Here is a 21,543-nt window from a genome sequence, read left to right on the forward strand (position 1 = left end):
AGTGAAGATCCAAAGACGAAGCTCCGAAGACTACCGCAGTTGTAGTCGAACTCCGATCAGATGGCGCCTTTTCCATCTATCCCGTTCTCACCAAGCCGTCGAGGCGTTCACATATATCAAGATTTTTTTTCTAAAAATAAGATATGAACGCTCAAGTTTACGTCTGGTGTGTAAATACGTAGAGGCAGAGCATCCTACTTCGTGTCTGCGATTTTTCAGTAGCGAATGACCTTCCAGAATGAGTTTTTCAACGCAAATCGTCGTACATCAGGCTGCGTGGAGATACTACAGATTAGTTGGTTTCCGAGTACTATAAATAAATGTTGAAGAATTGGGAGAATTCAAGCGATATTGAACATCGAAGGTATAAAATTAGCACTACTATGGATAGTTTGTACAGATATTGGTGCCAGGCTTGCACACCTAACCCGACAAGTGTTTATTATTCGTCTGTTGTTGACGTTCGGGAAGTTTACAGGCGTTCGAAGGCATTCGCGGGTGGAACGACGTGCGAGTACTAGGACCCAAGTTGAACAGAGACAGCGTTAGCATTCTATTAGCTGGTCAGTCTAATTCGGAACTTCAACACGAGTAGAAATCACGCAGTCTTTCATCCCTGTTCCCGCAGTATGGTGAAAATTGTAAATCATAATTCGAGATAACGAAAAACGTTCTAAAATCCGTATTAGCTGCGGTGGAAAAGAGACAGAAGGGCATGTATCGTCGTGACGTCATTACAGAGGCCTGGGGAGTTACTAGGGAGTTTGACGAGAGCGCCACTAGCGATTAAAATGAGAACCGAAAGTCAAAGCGGTGATAAACAAAAGAGTGACAAATAAATTTATCCCGCCTAAAAGTGATCGATCGTCGATTGTTTTCTACGCGTTCTTCAATTTTTTCGTTGCTATTTTTCAGTCGGGATGCAGAGTTCGAATCGGAAGAATCAATCGTTAGCTCCGGTAAGTGCACGTTGACGATTATCAACGTTGTTATTGTTTTCGCGTTATTTCCAAGGGTCGATTATTCCATGCTTCCAAGTTTGTTTACAAAATAACTGTCGGATCTTAGTTTAGCTTCGAGAATTCATCAGGAACAAAGCGTTCCGATACTTCTAATCCGCGTCTTTTCTCCTTGCCTTCGTGCGTACTGTGTTTGTTTGTGCATTGGGTGTTGTGCGTGATTTTCACCGTAAAAAATAGCCGATTTGTATCTCAAAGCCTATTTCATGTGCGACGAGAAAAACGGTCGCCGGATCTCCAAATGTAAGTAATCCAATTAATTACACTAACATTGATTTGATTTGTATTTTCTTACGATTTTGTATCATTACTGTTATACTTCTCTTAACCTTTTAACATCGGGACTGCTCGATATATCGACCAGCAGTCAGGTTGGGGACTTCGAATAAGAAATTCATTGAATTTATTTATAAATTTCCTGCCTAATACCAGGTCGATTTTAATGTAAAATTTCCCTTAAAATCACTTGAAACCGCTGATAATTGCTTGAAGTCTACGACTGTTGAAATTAGTATCGTTATAAACGCAACGAAGGAATGCGAAGAAAATTACTGTTTTGCAATGTGAGAATATCTTTGAAAGAGTTAAGTTTGGAAAATATGAATATATTTCGCTTCATTACGATTAACCGAAAATATATACAATATTCCTATACATCCATCGTCGTTATGATAACATTACCAACTTCATCCTTCATCTATCAAAACCCAATCATGAATTACTTAGAATTCGACTAGAAATCGTAGAAATTGCTCGAAATTACTGACAACATCGTGAGAATTAAAATCATCTAAAAGGAGTGTTGAAATTGTTTCCTAAAATTACGTGAAATCATAAAAATCTTTTGTAATCGCGAGTCACTAAATCTGTAAGTGCAAATAGCAACTCGACTTTCGCGCAGTTTCGATTCTCCGTTTTCACTACGGGATTGAAGTTAAATAACGTTAAAGTAACGAAATATTACAAAAAAATCATTAATTAGAAATTTGACAATGGCTTTTAAGATGTTAAGTTTATAGATTCCGAGATTTGTTTTGTTTAATTACGGTTTATTAAATTTCATATCCTAACAATAGAGAACAACTGTTTTTCCTGAAAATACATTGTGTCACGTTATCTTGACCAACTTCAATCTCATTTTTTAGCCTAGGTATACGTATATCGTACGAAGCTTACGTGCGTCTTCTTCCCATATGATTTTTGTCCGCGGCTGTACCGCAGCTCGCGTAGCCCGGTAGTCGTTCCGCATCCACCCTGCAGCAGCTCAGAAGCAGAAGCAGAGCCGTTGTGCCGACACGAGAAACACGGTTATTGCCCAGGCAGTAAATAAGATCCCCGGCGAGTCGAGGATCAGCTCCTCCTTGCCTTCGGCGCGGTCCAGTTTTCCTCTCCTCTCTTCTCCTCGTCTCCTCGTCTTCTTGACCGTAAGGTGTAATCTTCTAAGACGGCCATCGCCTGCCTTATATTACTATACGTAATATGTATACATATACATAGGTATACCATCGTTAATCTTCTATTGTATAAATTACCGACGAAACTAGTTTCGGATATTTATCCTCCTTCTATAGCTTCTTCTTCTTATTCGAGTACCTCGCGCTCCTTTCTCGTCCCGATTCTGATCCTGTGTTACAGAAATTATTAAACGCACTCGTGTCCAGTAGCTTCCGTCTTTCAATGCTTGATGTATATATTGTGCGACATGAGAGGCTCGAGCTTCGTTTTTTAGTATTTATATAATATAAATAAAAAGTTATATAATACCAGGAGACGGGAAGCAGAAATTAGAATTTGATTAATTATTCGGAGAAATCGATTAGGAATTATTACATATGTACATATGGTTTCTGTACGATATTACACGAGTGTTTGATCCACATGTAAGGAGAAATTCTCTCAATTTATCGTTACAAGTATAAGTGTATGCGATACACGCCTGAAACTTGGCAACCTAACAATCACAGCTGTAACTTAACTATAACAATGTGATTAGCATCAATTGAATGAAAGAACAAAAACATCTATTACAAATAAAAATCAGGCGTAAATTTTATAGACCTAGAAAATAAAATTCGCCCGAAAATTTTACATAAGTTATTTTTACATCTCATCGTATCGTATAATATAGGAGTAAGAAATGAGAAAAAAAAAGAAATAGCTAGCTTGAAGAAGCCGACATTTATTCTTTTTCTATTTTGTGAATATAAACCGCTGCAAATTACGAAACGAGCAAATAACGACGAACCTGAAATCCTGATCTAATCTTTCACCACGTGATATGCAGCTAGTCACGCGTTCCTCGTTTCTTCTCTCGATTTCCTCTTTGCCTCGATTCAAGTACGCTACTCGGTAGCCTAAACTCCTGATCGTGGCGCCGCTTCTTCGTCTTCTTTAAATCGTTGTCGTCGCGGTTCGGGATATTTGCCCCGGATGTTGTTCTACTTATTTTCTCTCTTCATTTTCAGTTTGCTCGTTTCTTTATTTCATTTTTTCCCTTTCGTTGCGCCGTTTGTTGACAATCTATTATTTCTATCACCTTCGAGCTGCACGATCATCCGCACTTCCATTATTCCATAGTGCGCCGGGTCTTATCCGATCATTAATCTCGATTGGCGTCATCGGGTTCTCTTTTTTCTTTTCTCTTTTCTCTTGTTGCAGTTCTTCTCCTACAGCAGTGAAGCACGTTTCTGAATTTTACAATCCCGAACTCGTTTCGCAAGCTTCCTGATTACTCATTGAGCGTTCCTCCTTCATCTTATTCTTCTTGTTTTTCTTCTCCTTCTTCTTCTGCTTCCTTTTCTTCGTCGGAAACCCCCATTTTCATGAATGACCGCGTATGTCAACATACTTATATCAGCACAATAATTTTGCAGTTTTTTGTTTTTGTTTTTTTTTTGCACTAGCACAATAAAAGTAGAAAGTTTAATAATTTCTTTTCCTCTTTTTCGTTTTCTACACTTGATCCTGGTGTCAAAAATTTCCATCGCACACGAAAAATGCACCAGATAGAGAGGTGAAAAATTATACAGAGAATACAAAATGACTCGCTGTATAAGCCTAGTCCTTTAGTTTAAAAAAAAAAATTGTTTTGCCTTTTTTTTTGGTTTTTCTTCCTTGTTACGAAGACTCTAAAATCAACCAATAACTATATTATTACCTACAATATCTGGAAGATAAAAATTCGCGACGAATAATATGTACAAGAATAGATTATAAAACAAAAAAGTGAACAAAACTCCTCCCCAAAGTAACGAGAGAAATATGATGATGGCTTTTTGGTTTCTCAGCAATGGGCGCGGGCTCTATATACTTTAAGTATAGGGCTTACCTCCTCGAAGAATTCTGTAATAGCTCTCAGCCTGCTCCGTGCGCGTGTGTATATGTAGGCATCGGCATTATAGGGTACAAGTTTTCTTCAATGGTGACGTCATCGTTCGAACATGGCCAACATGGACCATCTCTCTCTCTCTCTCCAATACTGTACTTACACATGTGATAACTTACGGATACTTCGGGTTCCTATACACATCGTATACAATTCTATACATCTATATACGTATATATACATATATGTGTGGTGTGTAAATGACGCTCCGCTGCAACTGCAGCGTAGCATCGTATTACGCACATCCTATACATGTTTTCTATGGGCTGATGACCTTTACCTATTTAACTAGGCCAGTGATATAAGCTCCGGGTGCGTGTATGTATATATATATATATATATAAAATATACTATACCTATTTATTTATATATTCATGGATTCACGCATCGTGCTGAATTGGATTAAAGAGGATGCGCAGGATGCGATGCTCTCTCTCTCTCTCTCTCTCTCTCCTCTTTCCTTCTTATTCATAGATGTAAGGTCGGTGTGATATTGTTTTTTGAGGCTTTTTTCGCTCTTTTCGTTGTCTTTATTCTCTCTATCTCTCCCTATTACTCTTTATGGGAATGCGCGTTTTCTCAACAGAGAAAACGAAATTTATCGTATCTTACTGATTCTGAAAAGGAGAAAAATATATCTTGAAAACCATTTTGAATGTATAATTCTTTTTACAAATTGTAGAATTAAAAATTCCACAGTACTTATAGTATAAGGATGTCTGCAGTGAATTTTCTTCTTTATCTTAATTTCTATCTCCGATCACACCTTGAAACTTTCTAATTTGATATGAGAAGGAAAAAAAATTGGTAATTTTTTTTCTTTTCATCCCAGGCAGGTATATTACGACTGATTATCCCGGGACTTAAACTCGACAGATTCTCGGTCTGGTGGTATTACCAAAGGATTAACAACAAACATCGATGGTTGATGTAACGCGTATACATGTACCTACATATATTGGAATGATACACGTATTCGGCGCAGGAGGCGAGTGGTGATTTGTGATTGTATTCGTATAGCTGTAGTGGAGAAGCGGATGATGGTATAAGCCGATTACGCCGCCTGCCTGCAGGTTATTTTATTCAAGCCAAACTTATAATAAAACGGCTGAACGCCGCCGCTCCGCGTCGTCTCCGTAATCTAATCGCTGCCTGCTTTGCTTCTTTCCAGGTATGCACAAGTTTCCAACCCGCGCGTACTAATGCGTGCGTGCGTGCGTGCGTGCGTGTGTGTGTGTTACACTACCCGAGTCGCGAGGTTCGACTTATTTTTCCCTGAATTTATACCGGGTATAGTGTGTATACATATCATACTCGCAGCTTCTTATATTATACTCATATCGATCATACACCTATACACGATACGGTTGAAATAGGAATTGTTGTCGATTTACGTAAACAGAAAATTAGAATTATCTAGTATAGCAAATTCATTGCTTATTTTCACTTCCTTTGGTTTAAATTATATTTAAACAAAAAAAAAAAAAAAATCAAACAACAACAACAACAACAACAACAACAACAACCATAATAATAATAACAACAACATTGTTGCGTGATCGTACAACATCTGCAGAGAATATAATGAAATTCGAATTGTTCTAATATATTCTTATTTTATTTGTTTATTTTTTGCTTCTGATCCGCATATGAAGTGAGGGTATTTCTCCGAATAAAAAATTTTTGTAAAATTTATAACATCGAGGGTATTATTTTTTGTCTAAGAAATCTTATATTTCGCGTGATAAAATCGTACATCCGCGGCTACGTACCACATACATTATATTTCCCACTGATCCCGAGTTACGTGCTGTGCAACAGCAGCTACATTTATTTTCATATCCAAGCATACCGCGAACCCGGGTGTCGAACAGACAATGCACTCCTAGACCTCAGCTCCCATTCTCTCTCCCTCTCTCTCTTTTCTATTTGCCCGCGGCTGCAGCGACGCGGCAATATGGCGGATGGATGCTGCTTGCTTGCCGCCGCCGCCGCCGCTGCTGTAAAAGTAATAAACGAACGACTCGAAGAGCGAGTCACTAGACCCATGCTGTTCTCCTGTATACCGAGAGAAGAACCGCCTCCAGCCAGACCCACGCAAGTTTTAGAAAATTGACAACGAGACAAAGAAAATTCCCCGTACAACTACACAATCTAAACAATAATTCATATCAATTGTGTTCTCGATTCTCTTTTCGTTTCTCTAATTCTCTGAATACGCAATAATATACAGCAGGTATAATAAATAAAATTGTGATAGAATTTTCAATTTTATATACCTCGAGATGGCAGATTCAAAATTCTTTTTATAAATTTCGCATATAATAATAATGATAATAATAATAATAATAATAATAATACGTATTGATATGTGAAGAAGAAAAGTTGCATAGGATATTGTATACATCGGAGAGGATCTAGTAGTTGGCCGCGAGTGGAAAGGGGGTTGGCGCGAGGGGGAGGAGGGGGAAAAATAACCTAGCGTTTCAATCGAAAGTTGAACGACCTCTATAGCATCATCGCAGCGCGCATCCCGCGGTATATACAGTAACACACACGACGCAGGGCTCGCTGTTGCTGTTGCTGTTGCTGTTCCTTTGCGATCTCTTCCTCTCTCGCTCACGAAGTAGCGGTAGGAGAAGAATTTTACGGGAGGAGGCTCTGCTTGCTCCTCTCCGAGAAATAGAGAGAGAGAGAGAGAGAGAGAGAGAGAGAGAGAGAGAGAGAGAGAGAGAGAGAGAGGAGAGTCGCATCGTCTCCTCGAACGACCGACCGTCCGAGTGTACGTCACTCACGCGATGCATGCGATACTGATGCTGATGCTCTCGACGCTCGTGGAATACTTCTTTCCGCTGTCGCCGAGTGGTTCCAATAAACAATGGATTCCGTGAAACCGCTCTTTCTCGCGGGCGAGAAGATAAGAGAATAGAAAAGTGAGATTGATAGATAGATAAACAGACGGATAATGATTTATTATGCCCCTGGCAATGTTGGCCAACGTGGACTGTAAACAAAAGCGCAGGCGAAGAGTAAACTGAATAAGTATGTAAGTGAAATGAAGAGTGGATCAACAGATAATAACTAAATAGGTAGATAATTAGACGAAATAACGAAGGGGGTGAGTAGCAAATTAAGAGTAGAAAATTAATGAAGGAATATTTTTTTTTAAGATTTATCTTACGCAGTTGTTCGTGAAATAGTCAGGGAATGGTCGGGATAGTTTTTTCTTCTGAAGGGAAAAAATTAAGGGACCGTATGTTTGTTTGGAGACGGTTAGGGAAGTATCGAAATTTAATAGTTGTTTTCATTGTTCAGGAACGAATTAAGTCGGAAAATTTTTAGGGCAAAGCCGGCATTTTCCTTTTTGTTTTTTTTCTTTTGTCATCTTACAATTAGTTAGGGAATTGTTGGGGAACGGTCAGGGAAGTCGGAGAAAATTAGTTGTACGATAAATAATGAATCATACATGTATCATTAATTATAGCTTACTGAGAAAATGATTGAACATGGTGTTTATACGCGTCGTTCATTGCTACGCGCTTGTTTTGGTGTGTCGTTTGGCTCTTTTTGATATTTCGAAAAAGTTAAAAGTTCTGGACGAACCTTACGGACTATTCTCCATCGACCGTGATTATAGCCAACTGTTCGTCTTCTCGAAAATAGTATGACGAATATTGTAAGCTTACCCTGGTTCTTGAATCCCGTTTCCTCCTCCGTGCGGCATTATTCCCAGGTACACAAAACCAAGTCCGAATCATGACTCGACTGGACTGGACGTTACATACATTCGTAACCTGTAGGCCTGACGTTGAGAAAATAAAAATAAAAGGAAATAAAAACAATAATAATGTACATACGTACAACAGGTTGTCTGCAAGTCGTGTATAATTTATTTAATAAAACATGGCGGTACATAGGCGAGAAATTTATTTCTTCGCATGATCGGTATGTATACATATATAATGTGTACATATACGTAAATGCGTAGTGTTATTATAACGAATTATCTAATTATATACCCGTTGCCGTAGTAATTTTGTATTCGCTATTCTCCGCGGAGCTTCAGGCTGCTGCAGGCTGTAATGTTAAAACGTTACAAATTATAATTCTCAACGCAGAACTGGTCAACGGTCTTTCATTCCTTTTTCATTTTTTCTTCGTTCGGCAATGCGTACGGTATAATGTACCCATATTCTCATGGTATGTTGTACATGTTCTCTGGCCTGTATGAGCTATTATAATTATTTTTTTTTTCCTCTGATCCTTCTCTCGATTGTTGACATCTCTTCTTTGCCATTTTTGTGACGAAAGAAGACACGAAAATAAAGAATAGATGAGAAAAGGAGGAGGCCGTAGGAAAAAGTCACCGTTGCGAAAAATCACGCGAAAAGTTACCTTAAACGTAACCCGGCTGTTTCTCCTTTCATCTCCCTCTTCTTTGTGAGATGACGTTGCTGCTGCTGCTGCTGCACTGAGACGGCACTCAGTCACCAAGTTTTTCCTCCTCGTACGTACGCGACGCTTTCTTTTTGCCCGAGTTCCGGCTCAATGTTGTACATTACACACGTAGGTATAATACGCGCCCTTCTCTTCTTCTGATAGGCTTATAAGCTGTGGATAAACCGGGTTTCATCTTCTCCATACTATACCGTATGCACACGATAATTCTCCCAGTTTCATTATATCTACTAGGGGGATGCTCTGGTCGATTTCGACGTTGTCGTATATATCTGAAAATATACAAGTCCACGTATCTCAAACGTGAAAAAGAGATCAACAGTTCCATTCTATACGCAATTCTGAACAAATACATTCCAATACATTTTCATTTGACGTGAAAATAAAGAAATGGCATGAATTCTACTAATTTATTATTGCAATTTCGTAGAATCCCTGCCATTTCTTTATTTCTGCGTCAAATGAAAATGTGTTGGAGTGTGTTTGTTCAGAATTGAGTATAGAATGGGGCTGCTAAGGCGGCGGCGGGGGGGGGGGGGATTACAGCTTAGAATGTCTGAAATCATCCCGATTTTTAGGATTTTTTTTTATTTAAGAAAGTGAAAACACTTGGGGCAATTTGAGTTTTAGAACTTTATTATTTATAGTTCTAAGGAGATATTAGAATTTTTTCATTGAATTTAATAATAAAATGAAGACATTTTTTCGAGCTGAGGCTCGTAGCCCATTGTTAAAAAAAAAATTTTCAAATATATCCGATTATGATGAAAAAATTTCATTTTTCGATGGGAAAATTGTTGAAAAAATTTTTATGAAAAAAATGATGCGACTGAAACACACAAATCTAGCCACCAGTTTGAATCGATGAACAAGTCTTACAGATTGTGTCGAAATTTCAAGTTGGTCGGATAAAAATTGACCGAGGACTCTACGCCACCAGATTGAAAACATAGTCGTTCGCTACTTATATGCGCTATACCGCCATTTCGTTATTAATTTTAATAAAAAAATTCTAGCATGTTCTTGAAACTGTAAATAATAATGCCCTCAAACTGATATTGCTCTAAGTGGTGTTATTTTCTTTAAAAGAAATTCCAAAAAATAGGTATGAATTTAGATCAGCCAAGTCCCCCTAAGCTTCGATATTCGGGGCATATACGTCAACATCGAAATCCACCAGGGCAACCCCTCAAATTGGGCAAGATAGCGTGTAGGTGAATACTTTCGAATTCATTCAGTACACCGTTGCAGTGTTGCGGACGTGAAGTGTGCGAGGCGCTAACTCGGTGCTCCAAAGTCAGGGACAGAGGAAGAGAAAGACAAAGAGTGGAAAGATTTCTACCTTTCAAACTCGACTCGACTTGACTTGACTTGACTGGACTGGACTGGACTTGACTTTACTCGACCGATGACCGGACTTTGACCCTTGTACAGCCAAGTAGTACAACTGCGCCTCTTCCCATTCTCTTCTTCTTCTTCTTCTTCTTCTTCTTCTTCTTCGACCATAGGTGCTTACTATTCTGCTGGGCAACTCTCGTTGGGAAGATATAGACGTATACATATGTATACACATATGTTATAAACATATAACATATCACTTAAATAAACAATATTATTGATTTTAAAATTAAAAATATAGACTTCCAATGAAATGTTAATTAATAAATTTTATTAAACAACGATATGAGTCAGTTTTGTAGCATTTATAAATTAATAACATCATTATTTCATACGGTTCGATGTTTGAGGCCTGATACTCCGAAACGACTTACCTTACGCGAATCTTTATCCAGATCTTTTTTGTAGAGCGTAAAATTTCCTACAAGAATATGTTTTTTTTATAACTTCACACTGATTCGTCTTCGAGCAATAAAATGCTACATTTTAAAAAAAATTTTTCCCATGTTATTTAAATGAGAAATAGAAAATTGAGAATCGCCACCTCTAAATATCAATATTAAGAGCTCATATTTTACCGAGGTCATTTTTGAGGGACGCTTGGAAGATTTTTCAATGTTCTTCGAAAAAAAAAAAATAGTCGGTTTTTTTGAAACACTCTAATATATATATATAATATATATATTTTATGCACTCTATGCAGCAACGTGGAAGTGTGCAATGCGTAGCATCATACACTCTATGATATATGATCCTTGCCTGGGTTATTTTTCAGTTCCTGCGAGTTGTGGAATCCTTCTGCCGTTTTCAATTCTGTATTGGAATATATTACACATATACGCATCCTAACCGCGTATTCACCTTTTACCGGCTACCGCGACTCGGCCAAGTCAGGCAACTTTTATACTCGGTTACGTTGGGTTAGGTCAGTTGGACAGAGACTGCGTTAGGTTTCGACCAGGTCCGTTTTCAAATTTCTCGAAAGTTACGAATTTCGCGATAAATATTACGGAAAAGAGGAGATTGTAAGTTTCTTATTACCACAATTTGACGAAAAAATTCACGAATTTATCATTACTGTGAAACTTGATAGTCATGCAGAGTGTTGATCGAAAAGCATCTCATTCTTTGTAGCGAGGAATCGAAGAAAATAATGCAAAACACCGTCCGAGACAGTGTGAATTATATACATACATATATAGATAGCAAAATTTATTGCTACACGAATCCAATAATTTATAACTGTACATACATATGTGTATGTATAATAGTTGTGTGTAAATGGCAAAGTTACCGTACGATCCGCAGAGAGTGGCTCCGTCACATGTTGCTTGCTAAAACGTGATAAAAAAAACCATGTAAATATACAACGAAGAAATAACGAAGAAACTCCTTTTTTGTACAGCAAAAACGAGAAATGAGAGAAGAAAAATTCTGAATAAAATAACCCGCAGCATAATGATACGTTATAAATAAAATACGTATTATTGCAATATCTTATCGTTCCTCTTACAACATGCACATAATACGTTACAGAGACATGTGTATCCCATGTACAAAATACATCACGTGCGGTGATCTCATTGTCGGAACGAGAGAGAAAAAGAGATTTTTATCAAATATTATACATGTTACACACACACTGCGTGTGTGCTTTAACTGCACCACAAGACCCTCGGATCCAAACCGCGTATGACGCGATTATATGACATACTTATACCTATAGATACGTATATGAATGTATATCTCTGTGGTTCTCGGTTAAACTAAAATATCTTGGGCTATCGTCCGGCCCGTCACCGTGACCTATATGCATGTACGCAGGTGTACAGGGTGGGCCAAAAAAAAAAACGGGTCTAAATTAAAACGTGAATAAAATCCGAACACGTCTACTGATTAAAAAAAAAATTCTGCGCTAAATTAGAAGAACGAACATTTCGTTTCGTGCTTGAAAGTCTGGAAAATCTTTATTTCTTTCTGAGATGTATACATGCTATGGAATAACAGGTTCTAAAAAAGTCGCTGTGTGGAGAAAAAAAAAATCAATATTAAAGAATGTTCAACCTAATTGCCATGTTAAATTACGATTTGAAGACTGATTTATTTTGGTTCAACTCAATTAACAATGAGTTTTATCCTCTTTTCTTGTTATTTTTTATTATTTGAAATTTTCGAATAATAAAACTCTCCTTCGCTAGGATAAGAACAGGATATGCGACTTCAACTTCCACGGATCAGTGAATAATTATTCTTCGCGACTGCAATTTTCATGCTCTAGGTAATTTGCGAATATTAAAAAAGTCAGCCTTAACGCCGTCTCAAAAAATCTCGAAAATGTTCGATTCATCTGCCTGGTTAGTCGTTCCTGATCGGATCGACATTGAACTCTGCTTAACAGTTAGCTAAATTAATTTTGGTTAAGTTCTCGGCATCATTTACAGCTGACTTTTTTGACAGTGATGTCTCTTCATAATGTCGTTAACGTCCAGAATTTCAATCACAAAGCGTGCGTTTTGACCCTAATATAACGAGAAACGTTTTGCGTCACGTGGAAAGAGACAAAGGAGAATTGTTAAAATGCCAGGATGAAACATCGAATCACAATTTAAGATAAAAATTAAGTTGACCATTATGTAATATTAATTTTTTTCATCCTTCCAGCAACTTTTTGAAAACCCAATATTCAACGGCGTGTATCTGAGCAACGAGTGAAGATGTTACGGTTTTTCAAACGCGAAACGAAAGATTTGTTCATCTAGTTTCGAGCAAAAAACAGTTTCTGCAAATCGGTTGACGCGTTCGGTTCTTATTCACGTTTTAATTCGATCCGTTTTTTTCTTTTTCGGTCCACCCTGTATATACATATATATACATACCTCCACGTGTACGGATGTATGTGTATGCGGACTGTACGCCGAGTCTAATCCGACTCAACTAAAACCCGGTTAGGCTAGGTCCGCGCATTCGCATGATTTTTGCCAATGGAAATCACCACCAATCGACAGTCGTCGTCGCCGTAGCCAGCCAGTCAGCATCGGCATCTCTTCTCGATCTCCGGTGATTCCGTGCTTGCGTAAGCAATTCATACGGATCTTCATACTCTATTCTTCCAGGGTCGTTATAAGTAAAACAAGTTAGCCGGAAGCCCAAAGCATTAATGAACATCGCTGCACATACTATTTTCTTAGAATATCGATCGTCCATTGTGAATTATCATTGGAAACCATTCCAATGGGGGGGGGGGGGGGTTTACACCCGTAGTATGCATATTTGTTTGTTTTTTGATCGAAGAATTAACATTATCCGTGACATTATTAACAAATTTTCAATCATATAAGTGAATCACATCACGTTGGGAGGGGGGTAAAAAACTGCGCGATGTTGGGGGTGGGGGGAAAATGTCCGAAAACAACGTGAGATAATATTGGAATACCGTAGCTTCTTACTTTCTTTGTACTGAGAAATATCGCCACCACGATCAATATTGTTGTATCGTCATCGTTTATCGTCGTGATGATCATTGCGACTGGCTGTATTTCCGCTGCTAAAAAATGAAGAGAGTGTCGGAGGTGGAGCCGGAGGTTGTGTCGCCCAACGCGAGGGCCGTTGCAATGACCGGACTTTGAACCCGAGGCGTATCGTAAACAACAGCAGACCGTACGATGCACTCGCTTTTGCACTGTGCTGCGACCGTCGCGCCTTGCCTTGCCATTCGTGAATGCGGTACTGGTTACACATTATACCCATCCGGTACTCGTTCAGCTCCTGCTGCACTTCCTCTCCTGATGCGCCACCGGCTACTTTTTCTTTACTAGCTACCGCTCTATTTCACTGCGTAACAATATCAGTGCCAGGCCAAGAATTTCAAGTACGACACACCCTCCAAGTCGAAGGAAAAGTTTTGTGCTTGCTTTTTTCTTCCATGCATCTTGTGTGATTATGCAGCGTGGATCAAAGTTGTGTTGCACTCGCGGATGAAAGGAAAATATGATCTGTAATACCTAAAAAAAGGGGAATTAAAGGCGTGCGGTGTGTGCGTTTGTTTTGGTTGTAAAGAACGACGAAAGGAGAGGGACGAGAGGAAATCGCAAAGCTCGGCTCCAATTTGTATTCACGACCCGTCGGCCTCCGATGCTCTAACAGTTACTCGATCACCTCCGATGCCTCATTAAAACCTCGGGCACTGCTTCTGCTGCACATCTTTCGGGCCGTGACTACCGTTTTCAATTGCTCTGCTCCTCCTTTTTCTTTTCATCTATCTTTCTTTCGCCCCCTTTGGGTCGTAACGTAACAGGTTCGACCGACCCGTCATCGCCATGTGGATCAAGTCGGAGTGACATTGAATCGGGGTGATCGGTGATTTGTTGACAAACAAAGCATCTCGTGTTCCTGCGCGTCTCTGTATAATGCAATTTCGTTCTTTGTCCGCTGTTCCAATCAGTGTACATGTACTTTACGTGAAACGCTTACACACAGCATCCGCAAAATCTCCGATGATTGGACCGTCCGTGACTTTTTTTCTCTTTTCACCATTCTCTATCAGCAGCTAGTATATACGCTCTATAATTCGACGATGATGACAGTGGTGATGACGACGAAGATTCGATGTTGGAATCGGTTTTCTTCGACGATTCGATTATATTTTATGCCTGTGCGGTTTCACACCATCACCATGCGTGATGGATCAACTTCAATCTCGTCGCTATAGGTGAATTGAAATTACATTCCGATCGGATTGTTGAGTTCGCGATGCCGATCGAAAACCCATAGGCAATTGTTTTCTGCCGTATTTCAATGTCTGCGGGTTAACGTTTTATCGGATGAGTTGATAAAGAGAGACGGAAAAAAGACTTTGAAGTTTTGCGTCGTGATGCAGCGATAACAGTACAATCGTAGACCGGAAGCTAGCAAGTCACGAGCCGTCGGAACACCGACCTCAGAAGGAGGAAGAAAACCCGTTACCGTGGCTGTTGCGGTGTGTCGAAGTAAAAGAAGAGAAAGAAGAAGAAGAAGGTAGTGGTTCACAAGCGCGGTCGCTCCTTCTTCTTCTCTCGGTTTGTTATTATCTTTTACCCACACGCGCAAGTGTCTGTTTCTAGGTACGTGCACAATGCACACGTACACATATAGTATAAACGGGCAGAAGCAAGCAAAAATACGGAGTACCGTTTTGCGGACACGCCATAACTCAAGCGGAAACGCGTTTAGGATTAAAAAAAGCGCGAACGCTTCTTCATCATATAACACACCATCGACCATACGTATACGATCCATGTTTTGCTTGTATTCGTGTCATGTCATGATACACACCGCGGAATCGTGATGTGAGTCCGAATTATCATCTTACAGTCTTCAGTTTTATTCACTTTTGGTTATTTATTACATAACTGAGAGTGTTTCGAATCGAAACGAATTACGTCTCGACCCCGATTCGAAAGACATGCGGGCCAATTTCTCAGCGAAATATTTCTGAGGAATATTTTTCCTAACGCGATAGACGAGGCGATCGGCACTTACCGTTTGCCGTTCGGAGGCTATGCGAACGTACGAGTGAATTGGCGCATGTTGGAGTACAGTTTCGACTTTCCAACACGACCTGCATCCATCGCGGTGAACAAACCCGACGGCAGAAATCAGATTCCTCGTTCTTCGTCGGTCGGTAAACGCGGGTCGTGCAGCAGGGTGATACGGTGCGATCAGAGGAGAAGAAAACCCACTCGGCCAAACGATGATCGTTGCTTCTGGCGGTGGCGCCTTTTATTATCTATCGAGCAAAACAGCACGGCGAGTGTCGTTCGATCCTTTTCGAATCACCTTAACGTCCTGCCCCAAATCGTCGGATACGTTTTACGATTTCTACGTCGAGGATGTGTTGCGTTTCACCGAAAACAAACACACCGCGTGAATGATTTCAGCGTAGATCAATGATCGGAAATCTTTCATCGTTCTCGTAATCCTATACTTATGTTATGTTGGTGTACGAGCTCTCCAACAGCTGTATCACGGATATGAATTCAGTTAGTAATAAACTTGTTCCGAAGTGAAAGCCGCCGTTGTTGTTGATTGCCGCTTTTGCTGTTCGCTTGCTGCGTCGGTTATAGCGGTTTAATAACGGCGGAACCCGCCGGCGCTGTTCGCCAACCTCTATATACGAAAATACGCGTTCAAACGCGCGGTTTACTTTCAAAATAGTGATAGTTATACGATAATGAAACATACGGTGATACCGATATCACACCGGTGTCAGCCGCTGTACGCGATACGTCATAGATTTTCATTCGTCAAGTTGAAAACTATGCGTCAGTTTGCAAACCGAGGAACAAGATTGATAAACTAATCTCAGTTTCTCTCGTAGAGGAAAAACTAGGTAGATGAAACGTAGATTAAATTGAGGGAAAATATCAAAGCTTCGTTATTTTACTGATTCTCTCTACAATGTATAATCGTATAATTGCTGGCTGTTGGTCTCGAGAATCGTCGCAACAGGCTTCTCGGCATTTCCGTTCAAAGGGTTATTGTTGTTGTATTATGTAACTGAGAGGTGCAGCGGATTGAATTCAATGGGACAACGAAAAAGGCGAGAGCGTAGATATTGCAGATGGAAAAATGGTCGTTGAAGAAAAACGCGTGAAATTTGAGAACGAGTCAAATAGTCTTTCTTCCGATAAACGTTCGCTTCGTCGTTCGATAATATATTGCGACGACGTTTGCCACGCATAGTTCTTCGTATTCTTTGAAGACTCGGTTATATTACAACAATATTCACGACGTTTTCAGGCACCGGAAGTCGCGATTCACTTCAAGGCGAAAACAAGGCCAGGCTTTTAGACCGTTAACATCGGAGATTTTGCCCGCAGCTTGCCTCATTCCACGACCAGTTTTTGCGTAATGCATATAATAGGTACGATGGAATTGGATGTGAGAAATTATCCCACGCACCTGCGCTCGTTTCGAGAACAAGGAAAAAACAAAGAAAAAATAGGAGAACGTGCGAATAACGTTGAAAATTGATTTGCCAGAGATTTGACTTTGTTTCCTCTATTTTCCTTGTGCGTTACCTTGCCGAATTTCGAACGCGAATTATAATCGTGATATCAGTTTGTGTACGATTATTGTGACAGTTTATATTCGCGTTTCGATGATGGGAGGATGAGAAGAGAAAGAAATGGCACATTCCAAATCAAATATCCTCAATTCCTTTATCACTCCGTTAAAATCTATTAACGCAAGATTCAGAGGTGAAGTGTATTTTTATCACCGCCAGCGTACAACAACAAGAGTATCGGCTTGGGCCGCCATGAGATGGATCGAAAATAGATCATCAATGTTGGAAGCGTATAAACTTCAGATCCATCATTGGATTATACGCCTGCGTGAATGACCTATCACGAGATTCGATTTTATTGCTTAAACGGCGTGTTTTTTGCGCGGTCGTTGTCATTTTTATACTCGGTGATACGAATTCATCGGTCGATCTAGATCGCGTGCGAATAAAATTAGGAGATTTAATACGGAAGAATAAGAAGGCGAAGAATCGATCGATATATTGAGAATTCTCAAGAGTTCAGGGAGAAGGAGGAGGTGAAAAAAATTCATCGAAATAGATTTCACGATTTTTTTTTTTTTTTTTTAAATAAACAATAGCACTGTATTTTGGGTATGTATAGGTTAGTGATTTCTTTCTTTATTTTTTTTGTTTTATCTTATTCCTCTTCTTCTTCTCTCAATAATAGTAATGTTATCGTTATTGATTATTCTTATTATTATTGATGTTGTTGTTACTATTATTGTTATTATTATTACTACCATTACTACTACTACTGCTATTACTACCGTTACTTTCTCCTTTAAATCTTTTTCAATTTGTAATTTTCATCATTGTAGGTACATGTATATACTAGGTGATATGTATATGATAGGTGTAATGCTCGAGTATACATTAGAATGTTTCAAAAAAACCGTCTATTTTCTTTTTTTTCGAAGAACATTGAAAAATCTTCCGAGCGTCCCTCAAAAATGACCTCGGTAAAATATGAGCTCTTAATATTGATATTTAGCGGTGGCGATTCTCAATTTTCTATTTCCCATTTAAATAACATGGGAAATTTTTTTTTTTAAATTTAGAATTTTATTGCTCGAAGACGAATCAGTGTGAAGATATAAAAAAAAACATGTTCTTGTAGGAAATTTTACGCTCTACAAAAAAGATCCTAATAAAGATTTGCGTAAGGTAAGTCGTTTCGGAGTATCAGGCCTCAAACATCGAACCGTATGAAATAATGATGTTATTAATTTATAAATGCTACAAAACTGACTCATATCGTTGATTAATGAAATTTATTAATTAACATTTCATTGGAAGTCTATATTTTTAATTTTAAAATCAATAATATTGTGTATTTAAGTGATTTAAGATTTTTCAATGTTCTTCGGAAAAAAAAATAGTCGGTTTTTTTGAAACACTCTAGTATACATATACATACCTACATACCGCACATGCACGCGCATATATATATATATATATATATATATATATATATATCTACTGTTGTAATTATTATTATAATTATGTTACTCGAATTTATCTTCATTATGTATAATGTGTATGGTATATTCACCATAATGCACATAGCGTGTACTTTTTAATCTGTGTACAATTATGACAGTGACAATGATGATGACGATGATGATGATAATAATCAACTTGTGTTTGAATTAGTCGACAATAATAATCACAACAGCAAAAATAACGACATACATGTGTGTGCGCGTGCATGCGGGCGTGTGTATTAAATACTGTATCGAGGAGGAAAAGAAAGAAAAATGTTCACCTCTTCTTTCTCTTCTGTCCGTCTTGTTTTCTGTCTTGCTCGCTTCTTGACGCAAAATAAATTCATTACTTGCGAATTAATAGATTTTTCTTTACTTCATCTTTTTTCGTTTTATTACGAGATTGTTATTATATTCATCATCATTATTATTGTTATTACCGATGCTTCATGTGTCTGTAATATTTGATGTAAAAAAAAAGACCCACCTTATTTTTCAACTTATGCGTATATAAATATGGATATTCTGAATCTGTTATTCGTAAATCTTTTCTTTCGCTATCTGTGTTATAAAAGCAGTAACGATGAAAACGATAATAATGATACTAACAACAATCGTCGCACAGTGTCATCTCTTCTTGCAGTACGATCTTATAGTGCTTTCATTATTATTATTATTAATAATAACAATAGTAATGATAATAGTAGTAATAATCATTATACACACATGTATAAATATAGACACGATAAAATCTATAACATAATATTACATTTTACCACATAATTAAAAAGTACGCGCTAATTAGTTATGTTTACTGAGATCATACTAATACATCACAGGGTTACATCAATATATAATAATAATTATTATAAGTTTATGCATTTTGCTTATTTTTATTTAGGGGATTTTTTTTGCTGAATTTTGAACAACTTCGTTTCACTTGTAAAACTTTTTCAGTTTACTCAAATTTTCCCTGACCAACTCTGTTAATCGAAGTCTTTATAGGTCGGGAAGAAACTTTTGTAGGTATGTACGAATCGATTTCACGAGGGATAGAGAAAAAAAATAATTTCTTTTACTTTATTCTAGCAAGAGAAAGAAAGTTCTCTCGTTTTTTTACACTTCTCTCTTGGATGCTTGTGTCTTGTGTGTGTTGAACATATCATTATGTTGTTTGGGTAAAGGATTCGAAGTTCTGGTCTCTGTTTTTCCATGTTTCTCGTGTATTTTCAGAACTTGAAATGATTCTAATTCGTGTAATATATTCATTGTATTTACGTGTGTTTTTAGATTTTTTTGAAGAAAGAAGGAAGGATGAGGAGAGTGGAAATTCACAACTCGTTGAAACTTTCGGGGTATGTATTGTATAATTCACATACTTACAATTGTATTATTTGAATTAGAGAAGAATATGGGGAACCGAAGAAGAAGAAGAAGAGAGAGTTAGCAAAAATCTTGGTTTACGATATGTGACACAATTTTATAAATTTTCTTTTGAATTTTCATAGAATAACCATTTTACTCGTGTATATATCTTTCATCAAACAACTCAACAGTTGGGCATTGCGTTCATCTGTTTTTATTTTGCACCAGTTAAAAGACTGAAAAACTACTCTCGTTACACTTTGAACGATTCGAACAGAAACTACAATAATTTCTCTGTGAATATCAAAATTTGAATAAAAAATTCTCCTCACATTTCGGTATTTATAAAATAACATTCAAATCACACACAAATTCGAGATATGTTCTGATCTGTAAAATTTTTACTCTCGTTAAAATTTCGTTCCTCTAGTTTTCTGTACTTCAGTTAAATAAGTTAACTTTCGTTTCGTGGTAACGATGTTTGAGAACAGATCGAAATATTTCGGTTTCACGTCGATCCCGTCTCAAAATCGAATTTCAATTTACCGTGTCGTGAATAAATTTTCTGCACCGTTCGACTCTGACTTGTCTGAAATAATCTCTTTGTTAATTATCAACTAACCAAACAAAGAAAAAAAAATTACACAACGAATTTGACAAATTTTTGCCACCGATATTTTTCTTCTTCCTCTTCTTCTCTATTTTCCACTTTACGTATTTCTGTGAGTACGTGTGTATAAATATACATGAGTGGCATTGGAGTATAACAAACAAACGATTAATATATTACATTATATAAATTTTATCACTAGATCATTATTTTTATCTTTACTATTTTTTTTTTTTTTTCGTTTTCATTTTTCCCATCTTTCTTTTCTTGGCAATTACACAAATTGCCAATAATATTTGCCTATACCCTAGTCATATTATTGTTGTTTTTATTATTTATTGTTATTTCTTTTACATGTATATTTGTTTCGCAATTCCATCCAAGAAAAAAAAAAAAAAAACATAACCTACTACATGTAGTAGCGTGAAAAAAAAAATTTGAAAAAAAAAATGGAAAGCAAAACGACGACGTTAAACGGAAGAAGAAAATTTATACTGACAGTAACGGCAACAACGACAAGAACAATAGTAAAAGTAATAATAATAATAACGATGACGGTAATAATGATCAACGCATCGATTAACCGCAATAAATTTATTTATGTCACTCGTTTTATCCTCCATCTCTCAATTCTGGATTAATTATTCAGCTTGCGTCGATTTAAAAACAAAACGACCATTAATTAAATAGGTGTGGCATAACTTTACAAAGCTTTTAAGAAAATGAAAAACCAACGGAACTAATTTTAAATAAATAAA

At 37.7% G+C, this 21,543-nt stretch overlaps 1 protein-coding gene and 1 long non-coding RNA gene across 4 annotated transcripts in view; one reads left to right on the forward strand and one right to left on the reverse strand.

Annotated features, from left to right (window-relative positions):
* The first annotated feature begins 63 nt into the window (after positions 1–63).
* The window catches only part of LOC124303066 (uncharacterized), a 43,649-nt gene continuing 22,169 nt past the window's right edge, over positions 64–21,543 (forward strand). Inside the window, exons 1-4 of one of the 2 annotated variants that reach the window (XM_046759825.1) lie at positions 64–364; positions 472–563; positions 916–959; positions 20,101–20,165. In XM_046759825.1, the coding sequence (XP_046615781.1) occupies positions 321–364; positions 472–563; positions 916–959; positions 20,101–20,165 (245 nt within the window). In that variant the 5' untranslated portion in view covers positions 64–320. Of the gene's footprint in view, positions 365–471; positions 960–20,100; positions 20,166–21,543 lie in introns of those variants that run through there. The other variant, XR_006907821.1, reaches the window with a different exon arrangement.
* Positions 1,816–8,163, reverse strand: LOC124303074 (uncharacterized). 2 transcript variants are annotated; one of them, XR_006907826.1, is made up of 4 exons: positions 8,091–8,163; positions 4,761–5,021; positions 4,348–4,538; positions 1,816–3,818 (listed from the first exon to the last, which is right to left on the reverse strand). It is a non-coding gene; the product is annotated as an uncharacterized LOC124303074 (long non-coding RNA). The 2 variants fall into 2 exon arrangements; XR_006907825.1 differs by having other exon boundaries at positions 1,816–4,538.

This window comes from Neodiprion virginianus, chromosome 4 (assembly GCF_021901495.1).
Source record: "Neodiprion virginianus isolate iyNeoVirg1 chromosome 4, iyNeoVirg1.1, whole genome shotgun sequence".
NCBI classification, from domain to species: Eukaryota; Metazoa; Arthropoda; class Insecta; order Hymenoptera; family Diprionidae; genus Neodiprion; species Neodiprion virginianus.